The following is an 18,896-nucleotide window of genomic DNA, read 5'->3' as shown; positions in this document are numbered from 1 at the left end:
GATAAAAGGAGGAACTGATGATTGAGGATCCCATTGTGTGATATATGTCTTAAAAGAAAGGGTTTTGAAGTGAAACGATGAGTACACACTGCTTTGGCTTCTTATTCTGTTGGTTATTATTAATAGAAAGATTGATCACCAACAAAACAGAAGGGTCTATTCTACTATTATTTTGTATCTTTAAGCAACAGTAATTCATACTAGAAGTTCCTGGAAGGAAACAGAAGTCCTGTCCTCTGACTTATAGTTCAATGGTTAGATGGTGTGGTTCACTATTTCCCCCACAAATTAACTGGGGAAGAAACCTTCATGTGTAGGGTTAAATTTTTAAAAGGTCCTAATTTTTACTGATCCATGTATAATCCTCATCATTCAGTAAAGACCCCCTAAGGCGTCCCTTGGAGGTTTGGATATTTGGCATGTGTCTTCTATAATTAAGAAGCAAAACTGAAAAATACTGGTAGGATTTAGGCCATGTATCCCACTGGGAAAATTTGTTTGATGCCCTATCTGAAGAAATGAAAGTTGAAGACTCCGGTTTTAGCTAGAGAGAGGGAAGGGAAAATGCATGGGTTGCCTGCATCTATTTCTCAGCTTTTTCCTATAATCACAGGATTGTGCTCTATTGGAACTGGAGAAATAAGAAACAAACCGACAAAAAGCCTACAGAAATATATGCCAGTCATGTAAGAAAATATCCCAAAGCATTGTTTGTAAAACTAAAAAGTAATGAATTTGGTACAACACATTGGAAACATCCAGTTTCAGCTTCTAGTAAGTGTTAATTTAAATGTCAACAAGTTATACAGGTCATGTGAAATTATTGCTCAGCTATACAACAGCAACGAAAAACAGGTTGTCATGGCAATACCTGTGCCCCGGTACCTATTGTATTGCACTGTAGTACTTGAAGGAATTAATAAGGGGGATGAGCAAAGTTGAGGTGAAGATTGAGTTTTATTAAAATAATGGGAACAGTTGCATCATGGCCAAGACCTGGTATATGCATTTGAGATGCTCGAATGTTTAGGTAAAGCATTTTCAGGTGATTAATATCAGGCATTCTGCCCATAGATTGTACACACTGAACTTGGAACCAGGTGAGCTAGAAGTTCAAATCCAAACTTTGAAGTTAACAATTGGAGGCTGGGATTGCAGGCCTTTCTGAATTTCAGCTATCACCAAGGTTGAACTTCTTTATTTCCCCCTCTGCTCTTAGAATGCTTATTCTCTGAAAATGTATTGCAAGGGACGCCTTGCAAATGGGGTTTGTGTTCTTTTCATCATAATCGTTTTAGCTTTTTCAGTGTGCACATTTTCACGCTGCACCAAACCTTTGTTTTCCTGCTTGGGGTGTCAGCTCTAGCATTTTTCTTTCTGAATAATGTGCACAATCGGTGTGCTGACTGGCTCATAAAAAAAAGTGTAGCCTAGCTAACAGAGCTGCACTACCCAAACCCCAACATCTTATTTTCCCGAAGGCCTTTCATCTTAGTTTGTCAGCAAACTGGAACCTCTAATCTGAAGAATAACATCTTTGATGGTTAATTTTGCTTGCAGTGTTTGCTGTCATGATTGGAGGAAAGTATGAGTCTTACAGTTAATGTGAGGAAACTTTCATGTGTGGCAAGAGGCAAATGATATTGTAGATCCTCTGTTGTTAATTAACATCCAAGCAGCATATTGGCAGATTCCACTTAACCAAGAAGTGAAATGCAGAAAAAAAAAATGGGTTTGTTTAAAGGAGAATTCACCTTGGAATTGACGTCTTCGCACTTGACTTGATACTAGCCGACTGCATTGTGGTGACAGGGATCATTTTTGTTGACAACAGCTGGAAATACAACAGCTATATTATTATAATTAGGATCAGCATCAAGTTGGATTATAATAGGGGCTTTCTTGGAGAAATGGCACAGTGTCAAATTTATAGTCACTAGCTAAATGAGTCTCTTGTATCCTCGACAAAGGGACAAAAACAGTTCCAAATGAAAACACAAACAAAGAATCCTGGTGGTTATATTTCCTGGGTATGGCTCAGGGTCCTATTTATCACACACCAACAGTTGCTGCTGTGAAGAAACATTATCCTTCAAGGTTTACACTTTTCAATTTACCTCCGTGGTCTGCATTCTGCATGCATTTCCATGGAGGAGCCTACATTGCAGCTAGAAATGTTTTCTGCTGCAAGATTAACCTCAAAGCATCCATTTCCCCCCTTACGGGTAATCACTTGACAAATGCATCCACAAAACCACCACACACATCTATTCCAGTGTACAGGAGCATCAACCGTCTTGGTTCACAGTTAGGAGGAGTACCATCCTTGACAGGAAGGAGTGCTGCCTTTTCATTTCCAGAGAGAGAGAGAGAGACCCTCAGTGACCTATATCCTCCAGCCACAACCTACCTGCCTAAAGTTACCACCCATATAATCCATATTGATGGATTAATCCACCCATTAGGTCACACCTCTCAAACTCTATTCATTTCACCTCTGAAAATTCTTACATTCTCTCATGCCTGAGCATTTGGGTAATACCTCATATTTAAACCATGCATTGCTGTTGTGGTACCCAGCCCTGTAGATCATCTTGGCAACTGTGTGAGATTTGGGTGGATGGGAGAGATGACATTCTTCTGAATGACATCCATCCATCCAAATAACATCAAACAACTTTGTACTGAGGGTACAGTGTGCCTGATGCATACTTTGTTAAACACTTTAAATTCTTCGCCAGGATTAATTTTTATTTGAAAGAAGAAAATGATGTGAGATAGGTTGGATAGAAGAATGTAAGGCTGTGTGTCTAGCTCTGGTTGGGCAATTTTACTACGGAAATCACTTTCTTAAAAAGCACTTTTCATTGACATATAATATTTGTGCATATTTTTATGGTGGATTGTGAGATTGTAACTTTTGATTCATGTTTCTCTTTGGAAAGAATCAACTCAGGATGATTAACATATCTATCACCTTATGTTTTTTATCATTATTAATGATAATAATGCATTATTATAATTACCCTGCTATACTACAGAGCAGCAAAACTTATTTCTTGTATCTAACCTTCTTATTGTTATGGTTACAAGGTTCCTTTTCGTGTGGTTTCCCCTCAAACTTATGGAAATGTATTACTATTATGCAAAATGACAATTATACATTAAAACATCTACCACCACTTAGAATTTAAAAGACCAGTTTATTATTCAGTTTTACATATATTTGCATATAATGTATTTATCAAAAGAATGACAGTGAGCTCTTAATAACATCATATCAATAATTCTTTACCTAAATAATTGCATCTAATTATCTCAAAAAGTCTATGATGTGACAAAACTATCATCTTCCTTTTCACAGATTAGAGAACCAAGGATTAGAAAAGTTTTGCTATTCGTTCAATTACAAAGAATTAGTAAAATTTGGAGATGGAGTCTGAAACAAATATTCAAGATAGTTTGACTCCAAATTTACTCTCAGCCTCTCCCATAAACTCATATAACCACATTTGATCCTCACAAAAAAGTTTGAGGTTTGCAGAATAATAATGATCATCTTTGCATATGAAAAAAACTAAATTACAGAGCATTTAAATGATAGAAACCTGGCCCTTTACTCCTGAGCCAGTGATGTGATGGGATGGCTCGCATGATAAGATATGATCACATTACAAAAAGCAAAGAAATGGAAATGATTAAATGATTATCATCAGCCTTGCGATAGTAAACTCCCTAGAAAGTATTCTCATCTTCCATTTAACCAGAAAAGATCTTCATGTCTTTTCTGCATTGTGAATGATTTAAAAACACTTCATTTTACAAACAAGTCTGAATAAAAGAATTTTTTCCAAAGTATTCATGCTAGAAATTAATGTCTCTAGGGCAAAGAGGTGAAAACAAAATTTAAAGTTGGATGCCTACTACATGTGTGTTGAATGGTGAATTTACAGTGGAATTGCCTGAGAAGATTTTAAAAATACTCTCCTAGTGTCTCCATCTTATTGTGAAAAAGGGCCCTAGGGATCTATTTTCCAAAGCCAGAGTCTCATCCAGAGGCAAAGTTGTTGCTCATAGGCTTAGCATGTGATAATTTTTGTACGACACTAACATATATTATTTTGTATACTTCTCATAATAACACAAATATATATTGTAGAATTTATTCTGAGACTGCCTCAGGTAAAAAGATAAAGATTAGTGTTTCAGAACAAGTTTGAGCCTTTTTTTTATATAAAACTCTTAACTCTATACTGTTCTGCCAAAACACACCTGTCTGCAGATTTATACCATGGTGATATCCTTCAGAAAATATTTGGATTTATTTATTTATTTATTTATTTGTTTGTTTGTTTGTTTGTTTGTCTGTCAAAGAAGATACTTCCTCATTTAAGAGTCATCACAAAAAGGAATTTGGGTCATGATAGAAATTTTTGACCGTTCATTTCTCTTTCCAGGGCTTAGGCAATGACGAACTAAATGCCTAGACTCATTAACTTAACCTCATATTAAGTATTAAACTTATTTTATTAATGGAAGAATGAAATTTCTTCTTTAAGAAATCAAAGTACCACATCCCACCAACTTGGGAAGTTAAGGTCAGAGAATCACAAGTTAGATGTCAGCTTCAACAACTTAGCAAGACAGTGTCTCAAAATAAATTAAAAAGTGCTGGGATGTAGCTTAGTGACAGATTTCTTGTCTAGCATGTATGAAGTCCTAGGTACAATCTCCAGTACTGTCATAAAAAGAATTAAATTGAACACATTAGACAGCAAAGAAAAATGAACTCATCCCAGGGTCTTCTGCACAGAAGAGTTCCCCTTTCTCATGAGTCTTTTTCTCGCTATTTCTTCTTTTTCTTTAATATTTTTAAATTAATTTTAGACCTATAGAAAAGTTGCAAAAATAGTTGCTATATACCCCTTCTTAGTCTAGTTGTTGGTGCTATAACAGAATACCTGGGACTGGGTAAGCTTATGAAGGACAGAAATTTATTTCATCATAGTTGGAGACAATGGGTGATTCAAGATCAAGGTGTCAGTATTTGGTGAGCACCTTCTAGCTGCATCCTCTGGAGGGAAGAAATGCTATATCCTCACATGCAGAAGGTGGACAGGCAAGAGAGGGGAACTCCCCCAGTTGTAAGTGAAGAACTCTGATGTCCTAATTGCCTCTTAAAGGCCTTCTACTCTCAATTCTAACCCATTGGGCACCTCCTGAATTTTGGATGCAACGCATTCAAACCCAGGCACCTCTCCCTTTACGTTCAGTGTAACATATTAGTACAAGGATCAAATCATGGGAATTAGCACAGATATCTGTTGTTATCATAATTTCCCTGGGTTAATGTTTGATCACTGCTTAAAGTAGACTTCTTCTGTAAAATTGTAATTAGTTATTCCCTAGTTTAAAAAAAAAATGGCGGGTGGGGGATTATACCTAGGGGTGCTTTACCACTGAGTATATCGCCAGAAATTCTTACTTTTTATTCTTATTTATTTATTTATGGTAATGGGAATTGAATTAAGAGGTACTTTATGACTGAGCTATGTCCCCATCCCTTTTTATTTTTTATTTTGAGATAGGGTCTCACTAAGTTGCTGAAGCCGGCCTCAAACTTGCAATCCTCCTGCCTCAGTCTTCCAAATTGCGAGGATCACAGGTGCCTCCCAGCAGTGCTCCTAATATTCTCTGATTTCCAATTAAATCTTGGAGCACTAAGAGCAGCAGTGACCCCCAACATAGGACTGATCTTTACCTGAAATATCTTCTCTGCTTTATAATGATGAAGCTGGTGTTCTCCATTCTGACATTCAAATAATCCCTTAGCTCAAATCTTTACCCTTAACTTTGATAACTGATTGTTCCTATTATCACTTGTTCCTTGTTATCTTTCTTTCACCTGTAAGGTTTTGACTCCAATTCTTCCACAACCAATGTAATTTTCAAATAACAACAAATATTGTACTTTTATATGTTCAGTTCACTAGCAAGATCGATGAGTCTTGATTTAAACACATGTGTGTTCGTATGTGTGTGCACACGTGTGTGGTGTGGATAGAAATCATTCCCAGTGTAAGGTGGAGTGTGCTGCACAAGAGGTATTCAATGCATTTTTTTTATTGTTGTTAACTGTAGATTTTGTAGAATCTCAAAATCATCATTCCAAGTAGAAATTTCGATTTTATACGATTAATGAATTCTCAACAAATATTATTGTTACATTACCTTGAAGAGTGAATGCAATTCAAACATTTCAAAAAGATTTAGATTGGCAAGATATTGCAAGACCTTACCCTTTTTCGAATATCACTGAGGTATTCTGCTCATATACATACTGCCTCTCCTTCAGGATTAAAACACTTCCCCCAGGTGCATGGGAGCTTGGAGTATTCACAGCCCTAGATGATGATCAGATCCTTACAACCACTTCACTGTTGCCCTCTTCCAAAATGACGGCCTGGATCTTGCCAGCTCTGCATGCTCTGGGGGCAGCTCATACCTCAGGGCTCCTCAGTGCTACAGCATGAAGGTTGGGTCTTATCTCCTTGATGGGCAGCCCCATTCTAGAACCAACATGGAGTCCACTGAGACCTGTATTGTCACTGCCTCACAACCCTTGTGCTTTTGGCCAGTCCCTACACAGATAGATGCAGAGCACCCTCCAGTAAAAATTCTGCAAGAAATCTGAGCATCAGTTTTCCAAGAAACTGATGTGACATCTACCATGCTTTAAATCATCAGATACCTTATTCACTCACACTTTTGTTCAGTTACTAAATATGTATTCAGTAATTACTGTGTGTATGTAACACAAGTGCTGAAGGCTTTGGCCCTGTGCATATAGGCCATGATTCCTGTTATCAATCCAGACTTCTCCAAGTTACCCCAAGGTTCAGAAATTCCCAAAATGGCCCAGAGTCGCTACTTTGCCTTTACTGTGCTTGACACATTGTTGGGAGCTCCTTCCCTACCATACTCCTGGTTAAAGTTGACATGCCTTTAATGATTTAACTTAGATGCATTCTCTCTCAGCAACCTGTCTTTGACCACCCTGTCTATGCTGGACCAAGTGAGGTTTCCTTCCTTGACACTATGACATTCAGCTCGATTTCTCCTTAAATTCATCTGTTTCCTTCTTTTCCTTCCCACCACCAAACTGTAAGCTTCCTGAGCATAGAGTTTTTGTCTTAAAATATACACTCCAGTTCAGGCAAGACATGTGTTGAATTGTTGAAGATTAATCTGGAAAAGAAAAAGATTTTGATTCTATTATCCATAGGCCTAATTATCTAAGCATGCTGATTAATTGGTAGTTCTGATCTAATTTTATAGTCTGAAGAATTAAATACGATAGGATAAAATATTCCTTTGATATTTTTTGTACAGATTTTTCAGCAGCCAATTTTTCCAGGTACTTTCAGTTGTGTTTTTGCAAAACCTAAATGCTACATGGCTATATTATATTATTAACCTTATGTTTCAAATTCCTTTGATACGATTCCTTTGCATATTCTCCAAGCCAACTTGAATCTAATAGGTAGTTTTAAAATGAAAACTACAAAGAAATCTGAAATAATACAGATACTGAAAGAGCCCTCTTTATGTAGTACTGCAGCCTAGCAGTACCATTGCTTTTAAAAGACTTGGATGTTGTTGAAGTTAGGACACAGCAGTTTATCTCCATTTTTTTTTAAGAGATTTCTTTCTTCTTTATTCCCAACATGTATTTCTGTATGATATGCTTGGAAAAATTTAGCTCTTGGCGAAGAATTAAAGTGCTAATTATTACTTTTTTTCTTCTCCTTTTTATTAGGTACGTCTGTCACTAATGTAACAGCTACGGATGCTGATGACCCAGTTTATGGAAACAGTGCAAAGCTGGTTTATAGTATCTTGGAAGGGCAGCCTTATTTCTCCATTGAGCCTGAAACAGGTTTGTGGCCTACATTTTTAATTCTATTTACCATGTTTTGTGCTTCAGGGAAACATTTTTCTTGGGAATTGGATTATGAAACGTTCTGGCTAAGGATTTCATCACCTGTATTCATACTATTTGGAGATCCAGAGTATCCTTTACAACCATTTTGATACTGATGAAAACAAATGGCAGAGCCTATGCAGACTACCACCTATTTCTAAGATGTTCTGATAATGATTTTTCTTGCTGGAATAAGAGAGTAAAATATAAATTCGGTCATTCCTAGGCTGTATTGTGCTTGATAAGTAAATTCCTAAGTTTTAATTCACAAATGTATAAAATGGGCATGGAACCTACCTCCTAGTGTTAGAATGAATATCAGATAAAGCAATAAATATACAACATGCTGCATATGGTATATGGAAATCATTCATTGCATGTTAGATAGTATTTCATTTGCCATTAGAGTCCTCATTTGTAAAACAGAATACCCATGTCTATCCTTTAGATTTCTTATGAAGATATTTTCTGTTCAGTATTAAATCCAGCCAATACTCTGAGGTCTGGTGGTACAACTTTTAAAGACCATGAATTAAATTATTCTAAAACCAATCAAATGCAAATAAAAGTAAAAACAACAACTCTCATTTAAAAAATGTTTTGGAAAATAACGTCATAAAAACAGTAGATTTTGTACTCGAAGAGGTATTTTTCTAGTTGTTTTAATTTAATAATATATTAAGAGAATAAATTTTAAATCCTGTGGGATTTTGTTGTATCACATTTTAAAATTATTAAGAACAACATTATTCTTAAAATTTCTTTTAAAAATAAGTATTAAAAACAGCATCTTTTTGTGTTTTTCTTCTGTATCTGGTGGTTTTGTCCGCAAAGTTCCAAATAGAAAAAAATTAATATACCATATGTGAATACACACCTGCACATATATTATTTATTTATTTTTAGCATTATTGAGATAAATTTCCATGACTTGCTATTAAGTCAATTTTTAATTAAATTAAAAATTCAAAGTTTCTGTGTGCTTTTTATTTTCTTAAGTCAAGGAGTAAAATCCTCATGCATTTAAAAGTAAAACAAAAAAAGTACATTTATTCATAAGTAGGTCATGGCTTAAAATTGAACTTAGATTTGGAAGCAGGAAGGCACTCTTGTAAAGTGCATTAATTGCAGGTATGATTATATATTCATCCTCAGCCAGGAAGGAAGCATGTCATAAATTCTATTTCATTGGGTCTCTGGATCACCCTGGAGAAGTGGCAGAGCAGGCAGTCAGCCCTGAGCCTTAAGGGAAAAGGAAGTCTGGATATGTCCTATTACTTGGCCAAAGTTAGAGTGGCAGAGTTAGGAGCAGACTTAGGAATTGCCTCCAGGTCCCTAATTTCAAAGCTACTGTCAGATTTCTTTGAACTTCACTTCACCTTTCATAGTCAATAATTATGGTACGGGGCTTCTTAAGAAAGCACTGTGCTAATTACCTAAGTGGAATAGAATAGTGTTCTTCTTCCATTCTTGGCCGTTGTTCACTTGAGTCTTTTGGTTCACTGTTCTGAGTATAATATAGATGTTAATCCAGCAGATATCTTTTGAGCATTCACTATGTGTCAGGCACTGAATTAAACATAGAAAGAAAAAAAAACATAGAGGCTGGTCTCAGCTTGCAAATATCTCATGATCCATTTTGAAAGACAGATTTTTCTTTCAACATAAATAAAAGAAGCATGGTAATGCCATTTAAATAATTTATATCTTAAGAATAAATTACACTGAGATGTAGATAATTAAAGCCCCCTCCCTATAAGTTAAAAGATTTGGGCAATTTTAGGCTTCATTGATGCATATCTTTATGTGTGTGTGTGTGTGTGTGTGTGTGTGTGTGTGTGTATCCATTTGTTTAATTAAATGTTGTCAGTTTCATCTAATATTTAAATTTCTACTCATCATTATGTGTATCTAAACACACAACTATTTTAGCTTTACAATTTCCAATATGAGAGCCATAAAATATCTGGTTTATATTTTAGAAGATTTATTCTGACACTATCATATATAATGTCATGGAGAGAAATGATACTTGAACAATTCACATAGTAGTTGCTTTGTATATGTTGGGTGAATGAGCTTGAAGTTTTTAACTAAAGCAGTCTCAATGCAGTTGACAATCAGCAAAGAGTAAGTCTTTATTCTATAGCTGAAACAGACAGATATATTGTTGAAATGTAAAGAGTTTGTGTAAACGCCTGAATAATTATATTTGAGTGTGTGAAAATGAAAGTGGAAAGTGTTTAGTTCTATGAGTCTCCTCCTTTCTTTGTATTTTTTTGAGACTGGTATGAATGTGTGTGTGTGTGTGTGTGTGTGTGTGTATTGGTATGTGTGTTTAGAGAGAGAGGATTAGAGCCATGCAGAAACAGATGGAGAATACTGTTTAATTTTTTTCTGTTAGAAAAATATAGAAAAAATGGACAGAGAGCATTGAACACTTGGACTTTTAATTTTGTGAACATATGGAATTTAATACACTTTCTGGTGACCAAAAGATGTGTATCGCTTAAGTACGATGGAAAATAGATGCTGAGACAGAGTTAGCAATACAAGTGGCTTATTCTTATTGGGGATTTGTGTCTAAGAAAGATAAAGGAGGCAGGAAAAAAAGCCTGTGTAGAGAAGTCCTTCATATCAGATGCAGATCGGCTATACAAGCAAGGAAAGATGAAGAAGAAGCAGGATAAGGTAATGTGGACCAAACAACATCTTGGCCAAACCTATGGGGATCCTTGCAGCAAAGATGACCCTTAGGAGTCCCACGTTGCAGAAAAGGGGCCAGGCTTTATCACACCCACCATGCTCAGTCATTGCCTGGCAAGAGAAGGGGCTTGGCTTGAATTCCTCAGCTAACTGCACTCCTTGGCAAGTTCTTGAAATCCAAGCTGCGGGCCTCTGGCTGACCCAACATGCACATTGAAAGAAAAGAGATAACGACTTCTTACCGTACCAAATAAATGAATGTAATATTAAAAAAATAATAATAATATGCAGGATTAACAGATGTTTGGTGAACAAACCGATAGCAGGGGGTTTAGTAGGTGCTTTTATTTTTAAGAAATATATGCTGTGCCTCAAAATTATTAAGAACGATCACTAATTTTGACCAGAGACTTAAAATTCTAGTACCATAAAAAATAAAAAACTTTCACAGATGAGCAGAGACTCTTTCTATAAGACCAACATGGTTCTGAAAGAGTGCCTGAAACATTGACTCTGTACTTGGTCGGTCAGTCCGCAAGTTCAGAAAGTGACACAGTATAATTGGATCATAAAATGCTGGCTCCATACTAGTGAATATCACCACTTGTGTGGGCTTATCCTCCTCCATTCCATTTACTCCAGGATTCTGGCTATTCCAGCAAGCATCTCACCTGGAGCCAGAGTAGCTAGAGTGGTCAATAGGATGGCAGTGAATTCTCCCTCCCAGCCTGTGCAATGCCACCACCTTCATGATCTTCAGAGAGGAAGGTAGTTCATAGACCACTGTCATCAAATCCTTGAGGCTAGAATATTTTCGATAAACAAAAAAGGAAAAAAAATCCTTTATTTATCTTGTTTATTCCTCAGAAGAATGCTATGAGCAGCACTCCTGACTTGGAAACAAATTCTGCTCCTCCTTGCTTATTACTTTCCCACTTTATGGAATTATGTACTGTGGTCGTGACGATCTCTCTGATCTTATTTCAGGTATCAGCTTCAGACCGCAGAGAGACTTGCCATTTGTTCTGTTTAATTTTCTTGTTTGAGCTTAACTAAATCAGTAATTGTCTTGTCTATTGACTCTTTATATTTTTAAGTCAGTTTCCATACCAGCATATATAGTTGGAGATCCAAGAATGGGGCTTGTCTGTTGGTTTTGTTTCTACTCCTGTTCCTAGGAGGTTGTCTGGCACCTAAAATACATGAATACGTAATTGAGAGAAAACAAAGGATGGGGGAGAGTGAGGAAGGGACAAGAAGCCATGGAAGGAGAGAGGGATAAAGTAAGAACAAATTATTAGAAAGAGAAAATCTTGCTCATAATTCATAGAAACAGTGTTAAAGGATCCCTCTGGGAAATTCTGGTGTATACTCTTTCTGGTTTTCTGATAAAAATAATATATTTTAACTCCAAGTATTACTGCTTATAGTTTGAAATTTATATAGGATGAACACTTGTGCTATTTTCATATCTAATATTATACTTTAAGTATCCAAGGCAGCACAACACTGTTCTTGCGTTGCGAAATCGAGCTGTGAAACCATGATAATCTCTGGCTCAGATTTCCTTCTAGGTCATGTGGGAAGAAAGATTCAGGGTCCAATAAATGAGAAAGAAATGGATATTAATGTATCTTCCTATTTGAGAGGTCATTGTGATAACACTACTACTGCTACTGCTAGTAATAGTGACGTAAATAATAAAGAGAAAAATCATTGTGTTTGTACAGTCTTCTCTCTTTGACAGAGTACTAAACCAACTTGCAGAGGGAAGAATTTCTGTCTCCATTTGCAAATGACAGAATCCTGTTTCAGAAAGAAGAGGTAAAATGCCATCCCCATCTTTAGATAAAATTGTCTGTCAAATTATAACAACCAGGGGCTGGAGTTGTGGTTCAGTGGCAGAGCGCTCGCCTAGCATGTGTGAGGCACTGGGTTCAATCCTCAGCACCACATAAAAATAAATAAGGATAATAAAGGTATTGTGTGCAACTAAAACTAAAAAATATATATTAAAAAATATAACAACTGGAGAATGCAAACAAGAAAATAAACAACCACCTCATTCATTGAACACTTATTATATTCTTGGCACTGTTCTAATCACGTTTGTATCCATTATCAAAAATTTGTATTAACTTATTCCACACAGTATTTGGAAATAGGTAGCAATGTCATCTCAGTTTTACTGATTAGAGAACAGAGTCTGACTTGATCCATTTCTTGCTGAAGGTGTTTGAAGCATGATTCAAAGTGAAACTGACTGATTTCACATCCTAAAGTTTTTGACATTCTCTTGTACTCCCATTTGACTTCCAGGCAATGTGGCTCACGCCAGGGGATGTTACTGGTTTGGAAAGGAAACTATATAACTTGGAAGCAGGCATTTATACATAGGCATAGGAGAAAGAGTATTGCCGGGGAAGATGTGAGGCAGTAGTAATTGTAAAATGAATCGTCATTTTTTATGAATAGCTTTTATTATTGCATGTCAAAGACTGAAAATAGTTTATTTGAATTCTAAAAATTCTTTTTTTAAAAAATGCCTTTCCCTCCCTGCCACCCCCAAAACCATATGTTTTCTCGTAACATTTTGGGCACAGACAGGGAGAGATGTGGCATTTATTTAAAAAGCACTAATTTGAGGACAGTAGTGAGAAAACTACTGTGGTCCATTCTAAGTCATTGAAGATGGAAAGTAAATAAAATGTAAGACAAGTGAATAATAAATGCTTAATTATCAAAGGAAACCAGGGTAAAATTTTAGGATGGTCCAAACTTTGCTCTAGGCAACCCAGAGTATGAAAAATCACCTGCTTAAAAATAAACTAACTTAATTCATTGACCTTTTTTTGAAACTCAGACTATCTTTCTTCATTGGCTACAAATAACATTTGTCTCAGTGTAACCTGTATAAAAGAGCCGAGGAAAAAAAAATACTGCTTGGGAAAAAAAAAATCCATGTAATGAATGGCTCTCTTTTAGAAAAATCAAGATAATACATGGAGTCTTCATGGAATGCCTTCACGGAATTGAGTCATTTTTAAACCTTCTGAGTCAAAGTGATAAATTGCAAACACACTGGGTGTCTTTTTAATCAGGATTGCATAGATTACCATTTCTCCTGCCAAGGAGACCAGCTAAAGAATTTGCTTAGTGCAGTTCTTTGAGAAACAGTATTCAGATAAATTCAGGCAGACCCACAATGCTGAACTATATATTGATAGTTGGGAATGTCTTCATATTTCACATTAATTGGCATTTGGTCACCGTTTATATTCTAAGTCATGTTTCAGGCACTAGAGGTGAAGAGTGCTATGAATGACAAATACTGAACATATATTAAAAATTATGAGATATAATTATAAAACATTATATGTTGTTTTATATGATCACACAAATGATCTTGGGGTCATGATATAGGGATGAAAGGGTACCAACTAAGCAAAGTTGAATGGAGAGAGGAGACAGATACTTTCTAGAAGCTATACCTCTTGCCTTATTTAACAGATACCAGCATCTAATTATTTGGAAATAATAACTATGGCATTGTTGATGGTAACCAGGGATGAAGAGTATGCCCAGAAGTTCTACATAGAAATAGATCACAAGCTCAGCCTGTCCTCTGAAGGTGGCTTGTCCTTCTTGCATCAGTGACATTGCATTCATAGGAGTGGCACAAAATTCTAAGAACCATCTAACCACCGTCTAACATGCCCTGTTCAGAACATCCAAGGGAAGCAAGTTGCGTTACCTACTCTGTGCTCTTTCTGCAACTTTCTCAGTAACTATGTAAAATAGGTGCTACAATCCTGCATCTTCACTTTGCATGAAAAGAAATAAAAGCACTGGGCTGATTAACTTCTAGAAAGTAAGTACAAGTTGGAGTTGGGCTTTCTGATCACATCTTTCCACTTTTAAACTCAGCTGTATTAAACTTCCCATGTGCATATGCAGACAATTGTGAAGAAAGTAAGGGAAAAAAAATCAATGGGTTTAGAATAAAAAAGAAAAAGGAAAGGAACAGAACAGGTGTTATAAACATTTTGATGCTCTCATTTAAAATTAATGTTTATTTCCAATTAAGCAAATAGTTACTTATTAATTTCCTCCTCTCTCAGGGACAAAAAGATGTTTGAAATACATATAGACCTGAAACTGTGTAGTTCATAGAATTAGAGTGATCATAAATAATTAGGATCATAAATATTTATGCTATAAGTGGATGTTTTCTTGTTTATTGCCCAAAGTGCTATGAGGAAAACATGTAAGGTAATGAAATAGATGGTTTATTTTTATTGTTATTCAAATAATAGAGTTGGATTTCATGAAAAGAGAGTGGAAACATTAGTAGAATATTCTTGAAAAGTCAGAGTAATTAGTTTAGATTAATTTAATGTGGAGGATTCAAGAGTTTGGTGTAGAGGAGCCCAAGATGGGTCTATTTGCAAACAAAAGTCAGTATCAGGGCAATCAGTCGTCATCCTTCAAAATCTTTCCACTTACTACAGAACTCTGACTTTAAAGAAATCCTCAGCATAATAATGAAAATATACTGGAAATAATTTTCCCTTACGGTTAGAAAATTATGTGATTATATCATGGCAGAAAAGAAATATTTCTACTTGTGCCTTTTAAATAAATAATTTATAAAATAAACAGGTTTTTCAAACTCCTATTTACCTGCTGTTTTGTTAAGAACAAGCATAAAAGACTCCATTTTTTTGAGTGGTCATGGCAGGGCCTAAGAACTCTGTGGCTATATAAATAAAACAAAGAAAAAACTAGAAAATATGATTTAAGCATTATGCTAGAGTCTCTGTACACTTTGTGATTATATGTAATTTATCATTCAAAGTCTTATGTCTGATTATTTTATTATAAGCTAGGCCCTTTTTTTCTTTCTTTCTTTTTTTTTTTTTTTACTTTTATTTTATTGTCTTTTATTTTTGTGTACTAGGGATTGAGCCCAGGGACACTTATCCACTGAGCCACATTCCCAACCTTTTTCTTATTTTGATTCAGATAATCATTAAGTTGCTTAGGCCCTCACTAAGTTGCTGAGGTTGGCTTTGAACTTTTGTGATCCTCCTGCCTTTGCCTCCTGAATTGCTGGAATTGCAGGGGTGCACCTCTGCACCCAGCTTAGGCCATTTTATGTGACCATGAAAACCATAAATTTGGAATTTAGTTTGCAATTTTAGCATTCACAGGTTTACAGAGTTGAAGTGGTTGGTATATGGAAGCACAGTTAAAATTGTGTGTGTGTATGTGTGTGTGTGTGTGTGTGTGTGTGTGTTTGCGTACGTATGTATCTATACACATATATACATAGAGGGTTTCTTTACAGGTATTTCCTTTGTATGGTAAAGTTCTATTGTGTGTGACAGAACACTACCGGAACCTTCCTTTCCATGCCATTAAGTACAATGTTGTTGCTATGGTATTATCTATCTTAGAAGCCACCTTTACACTCTGACACCTGGGATCTCTTAAAAATGGGAATAGAAATTGCCTAATTGTAATGAAACTGATTTTTTAAAGCATTATACTTGCATGATGGAACAACAAAAATTTCAGTTCTTTTTTTCTTTTAATTTTTTTTCCTCACTCATTGGAGTACAAATTAGTGACCTTGCACAGAGATAGGAATAATAGAAGACACTGTGTGCCAGGCCTTGGACAGTAAAGTTCTAAAACATTTAGTAACTGAAAGGGCTGGGAAGGATTCTTGCTGGTCCTCAGTCCCTTCTTTGCAAACAGGGTCAAGGAAAGAAGCAGTCCCATAAAGTTCTCACGGGATTAACTTTGTCCTCTCTCTAAGCTATCAATCGAAACATTAGAGTTTAGTTCTGAGGCACTATCAAGGTAGCATTCTAAACAACATATTTTACTAACTTTAGAAAGTCATATATTTAAAAATCTTTCCCTTGTGGAGTTACTGTACAAAATGGTAAATAGGTATAGAGGAAATGTTTATAAATGTAGTATTGATTTTATGCCCTTTTCACTATGTATTTCTGGAGTTGTCTTTCATAGTTAGAAGGAAAAGATCTACCCCCCTACCAGATTCTATTGTCCATCCACCAATTATATAAAATTATAATAATTAAATATTAGTATCACCCTAGAAAATCTATTCCAGTATAACATCACCTTCTATAGTGCTTAAAAGTAGACTTGGGGGAAAAATACATTTTAAAAAATGGGACACTGTGTGTGTGTGTGTGTGTGTGTGTGTGTGTGTGTGTGAGCCCTCATGCACTGGGGATGGAACCAGGGCCTCATGCATGCTAGGCAATTGCTATACCACTGAGCCATATCCCCAACCCTGGGCCACATTGGAACTGAAAATTATTGATAACATAGACCACTGGTTTGAAAATAATTTGGATGGAAAGCAAGTTTTGATCCTGTTTAATACACAAAATAAAAACCACCCTTATTTTGTTGATGGAGCATCCTTGAGTACAGGACCAGAGGGCTTGTATCTGGTGTTCGGATGCAGGAGAAGCAGAGCAGGAAGTGGCATTTCTGAGCCATGCCTCACCCTGCCCACCCCCAGTAGATCCTGTTTCTGCATATTTGCTGCACCAGTGTGGTTGTCGCGTTGACAAAGAGCTGTCTTTCCCACACTGACTGCCAACACCTATCTCTGAGTCAATTTGCCTCATTTTTCAATGCAACCATTTCAATAAATGTCAAGGTGCTGAATTTTCACATGTGCAAATATTTATATAAGAGTAAGAATAAGCACAACAGTAATTTGATCCTAAGGTATTCAGAATGTTTCACAGGCTTAAATTAATGACACCACATAGCTCCCTGTTAAATAGGGCAGTGCCGGGTTGGACTCTTGAGCATTCTGGGGCCAGAGTTTTCCATCTCAAAGGTGAAGAGGTACAAAAAGTCAGCTCTAATCCTTCATGCATCTTTGGAAGACGTCTGCAGATAGCATTACTTGTGAGTGTTTATGTGGAGTTTCTGCCTGAATTCATTTTGTGCTGCTGTAACAGAATACTACAGACTAGCTAATTTATAATGAACAGAAATTTATTTTCTCACAGTTCAAGAGGCTGGGAAGTCCAAGATCAAGGCACTGGCATCAGTCAAGGGTCTTAACACTGCATATTAAGGCACCATTACCAGAAGGGCAAAGACGGACAAAAGCAAGAGACAAATGAGGGGTTGAATTTGTCACTTTAAAAGAAACCTACTCCTGCATTAACAGCATTAATCCATTCATGGGGACAAAGTTATTATAGCCAAATCATCTCTTAAAAGTTGCCCTCTTAATAATGTTGCAGTGGCAATTAAATGTCAACACAAGTTTTGGAAGGGACAAACAGCCAAACCATACTAATTTCTTGTAAGTTCATAGAAGAAAAATATATTTATGAAAGCTTTGAGCCACTGAACATATTAAAATTCACCGAGAGACTATTCCTTACAAAGTACTGTTCTAGAGGCTGAGTCAGCTTCAATGCAGAAGAAAAGTCAATTTGTTTTTTTGTTTTTTTGGTTTTTTTTGTTTGTTTTTTTTTTTTTTTTTTTTTTTGTGTGTGGGTGTGTCTTTGCTCCTAGTGGAATGCATATAGTCAGAGGCTTTGATGGTTGGGTGAGAGAGAATAGAAGTGTCAACAGAGAGTGGTTGTTATTTTGCAAAGTCTGTTCAGGGAAGCCTCACTAGTAATTTGACATTGGAGGAAAAATATTATAGGGCAAGTTGTACAAATGAAGAGAGGATTAGAGAGATAAAGTAACTTGCTCATGGTCACACTGTCTATGATGTGCATCTGGGGTACTTTAGGTGCTGAGATTCTTACTTTAGGACTACCCTTTTATGACATGGAATGACGGAAATACCTTATATTTGGTAGGGTGGTATTTATCAAAATGCTCAGGATAGCAAGCAAGGTGTTAGTCATATATTTTGGAGTGGGAAGCTTTTGAGCAAGGTAGTTTTATAGTAAAAAGGATGTTTAAAGCCTCAGAGACCAAATTTCAACAGAGTGGAGAAGTCAAAGTAGATTCAAACATATACACGAAAGAACCTGAAGAAAGAAAATTTGGCCTGATGAATGTTATAAGATAGGATGCACAACATGATAGCTATGTTCCAAATAGGAAAGCATTAATTTGCTTCTCAGCAGCTCTTGAATTTGTATTGGTGTGTTTTCTTCATTGTTTGAACCAGACACCTGTG

The 18,896-nt window shown here is 36.1% G+C and overlaps 1 protein-coding gene across 2 annotated transcripts in view; it reads left to right on the top strand.

Annotated features, from left to right (window-relative positions):
- Positions 1-18,896, top strand: part of Cdh8 (cadherin 8) — a 333,641-nt gene that overhangs the window by 139,119 nt on the left and 175,626 nt on the right. For both annotated transcript variants that reach the window (XM_076838247.2, XM_076838246.2), the window contains exon 3: positions 7,820-7,939. In XM_076838247.2, coding sequence (XP_076694362.1) covers positions 7,820-7,939 — 120 coding nt within the window. The remainder of the gene's footprint in view (positions 1-7,819; positions 7,940-18,896) is intronic.

This window comes from Callospermophilus lateralis, chromosome 18 (genome assembly GCF_048772815.1).
Source record: "Callospermophilus lateralis isolate mCalLat2 chromosome 18, mCalLat2.hap1, whole genome shotgun sequence".
NCBI lineage: Eukaryota > Metazoa > Chordata > Mammalia > Rodentia > Sciuridae > Callospermophilus > Callospermophilus lateralis.
Note: the sequence above shows the minus strand (reverse complement) of the source record. Positions and strands in the feature narration are given on the sequence as shown.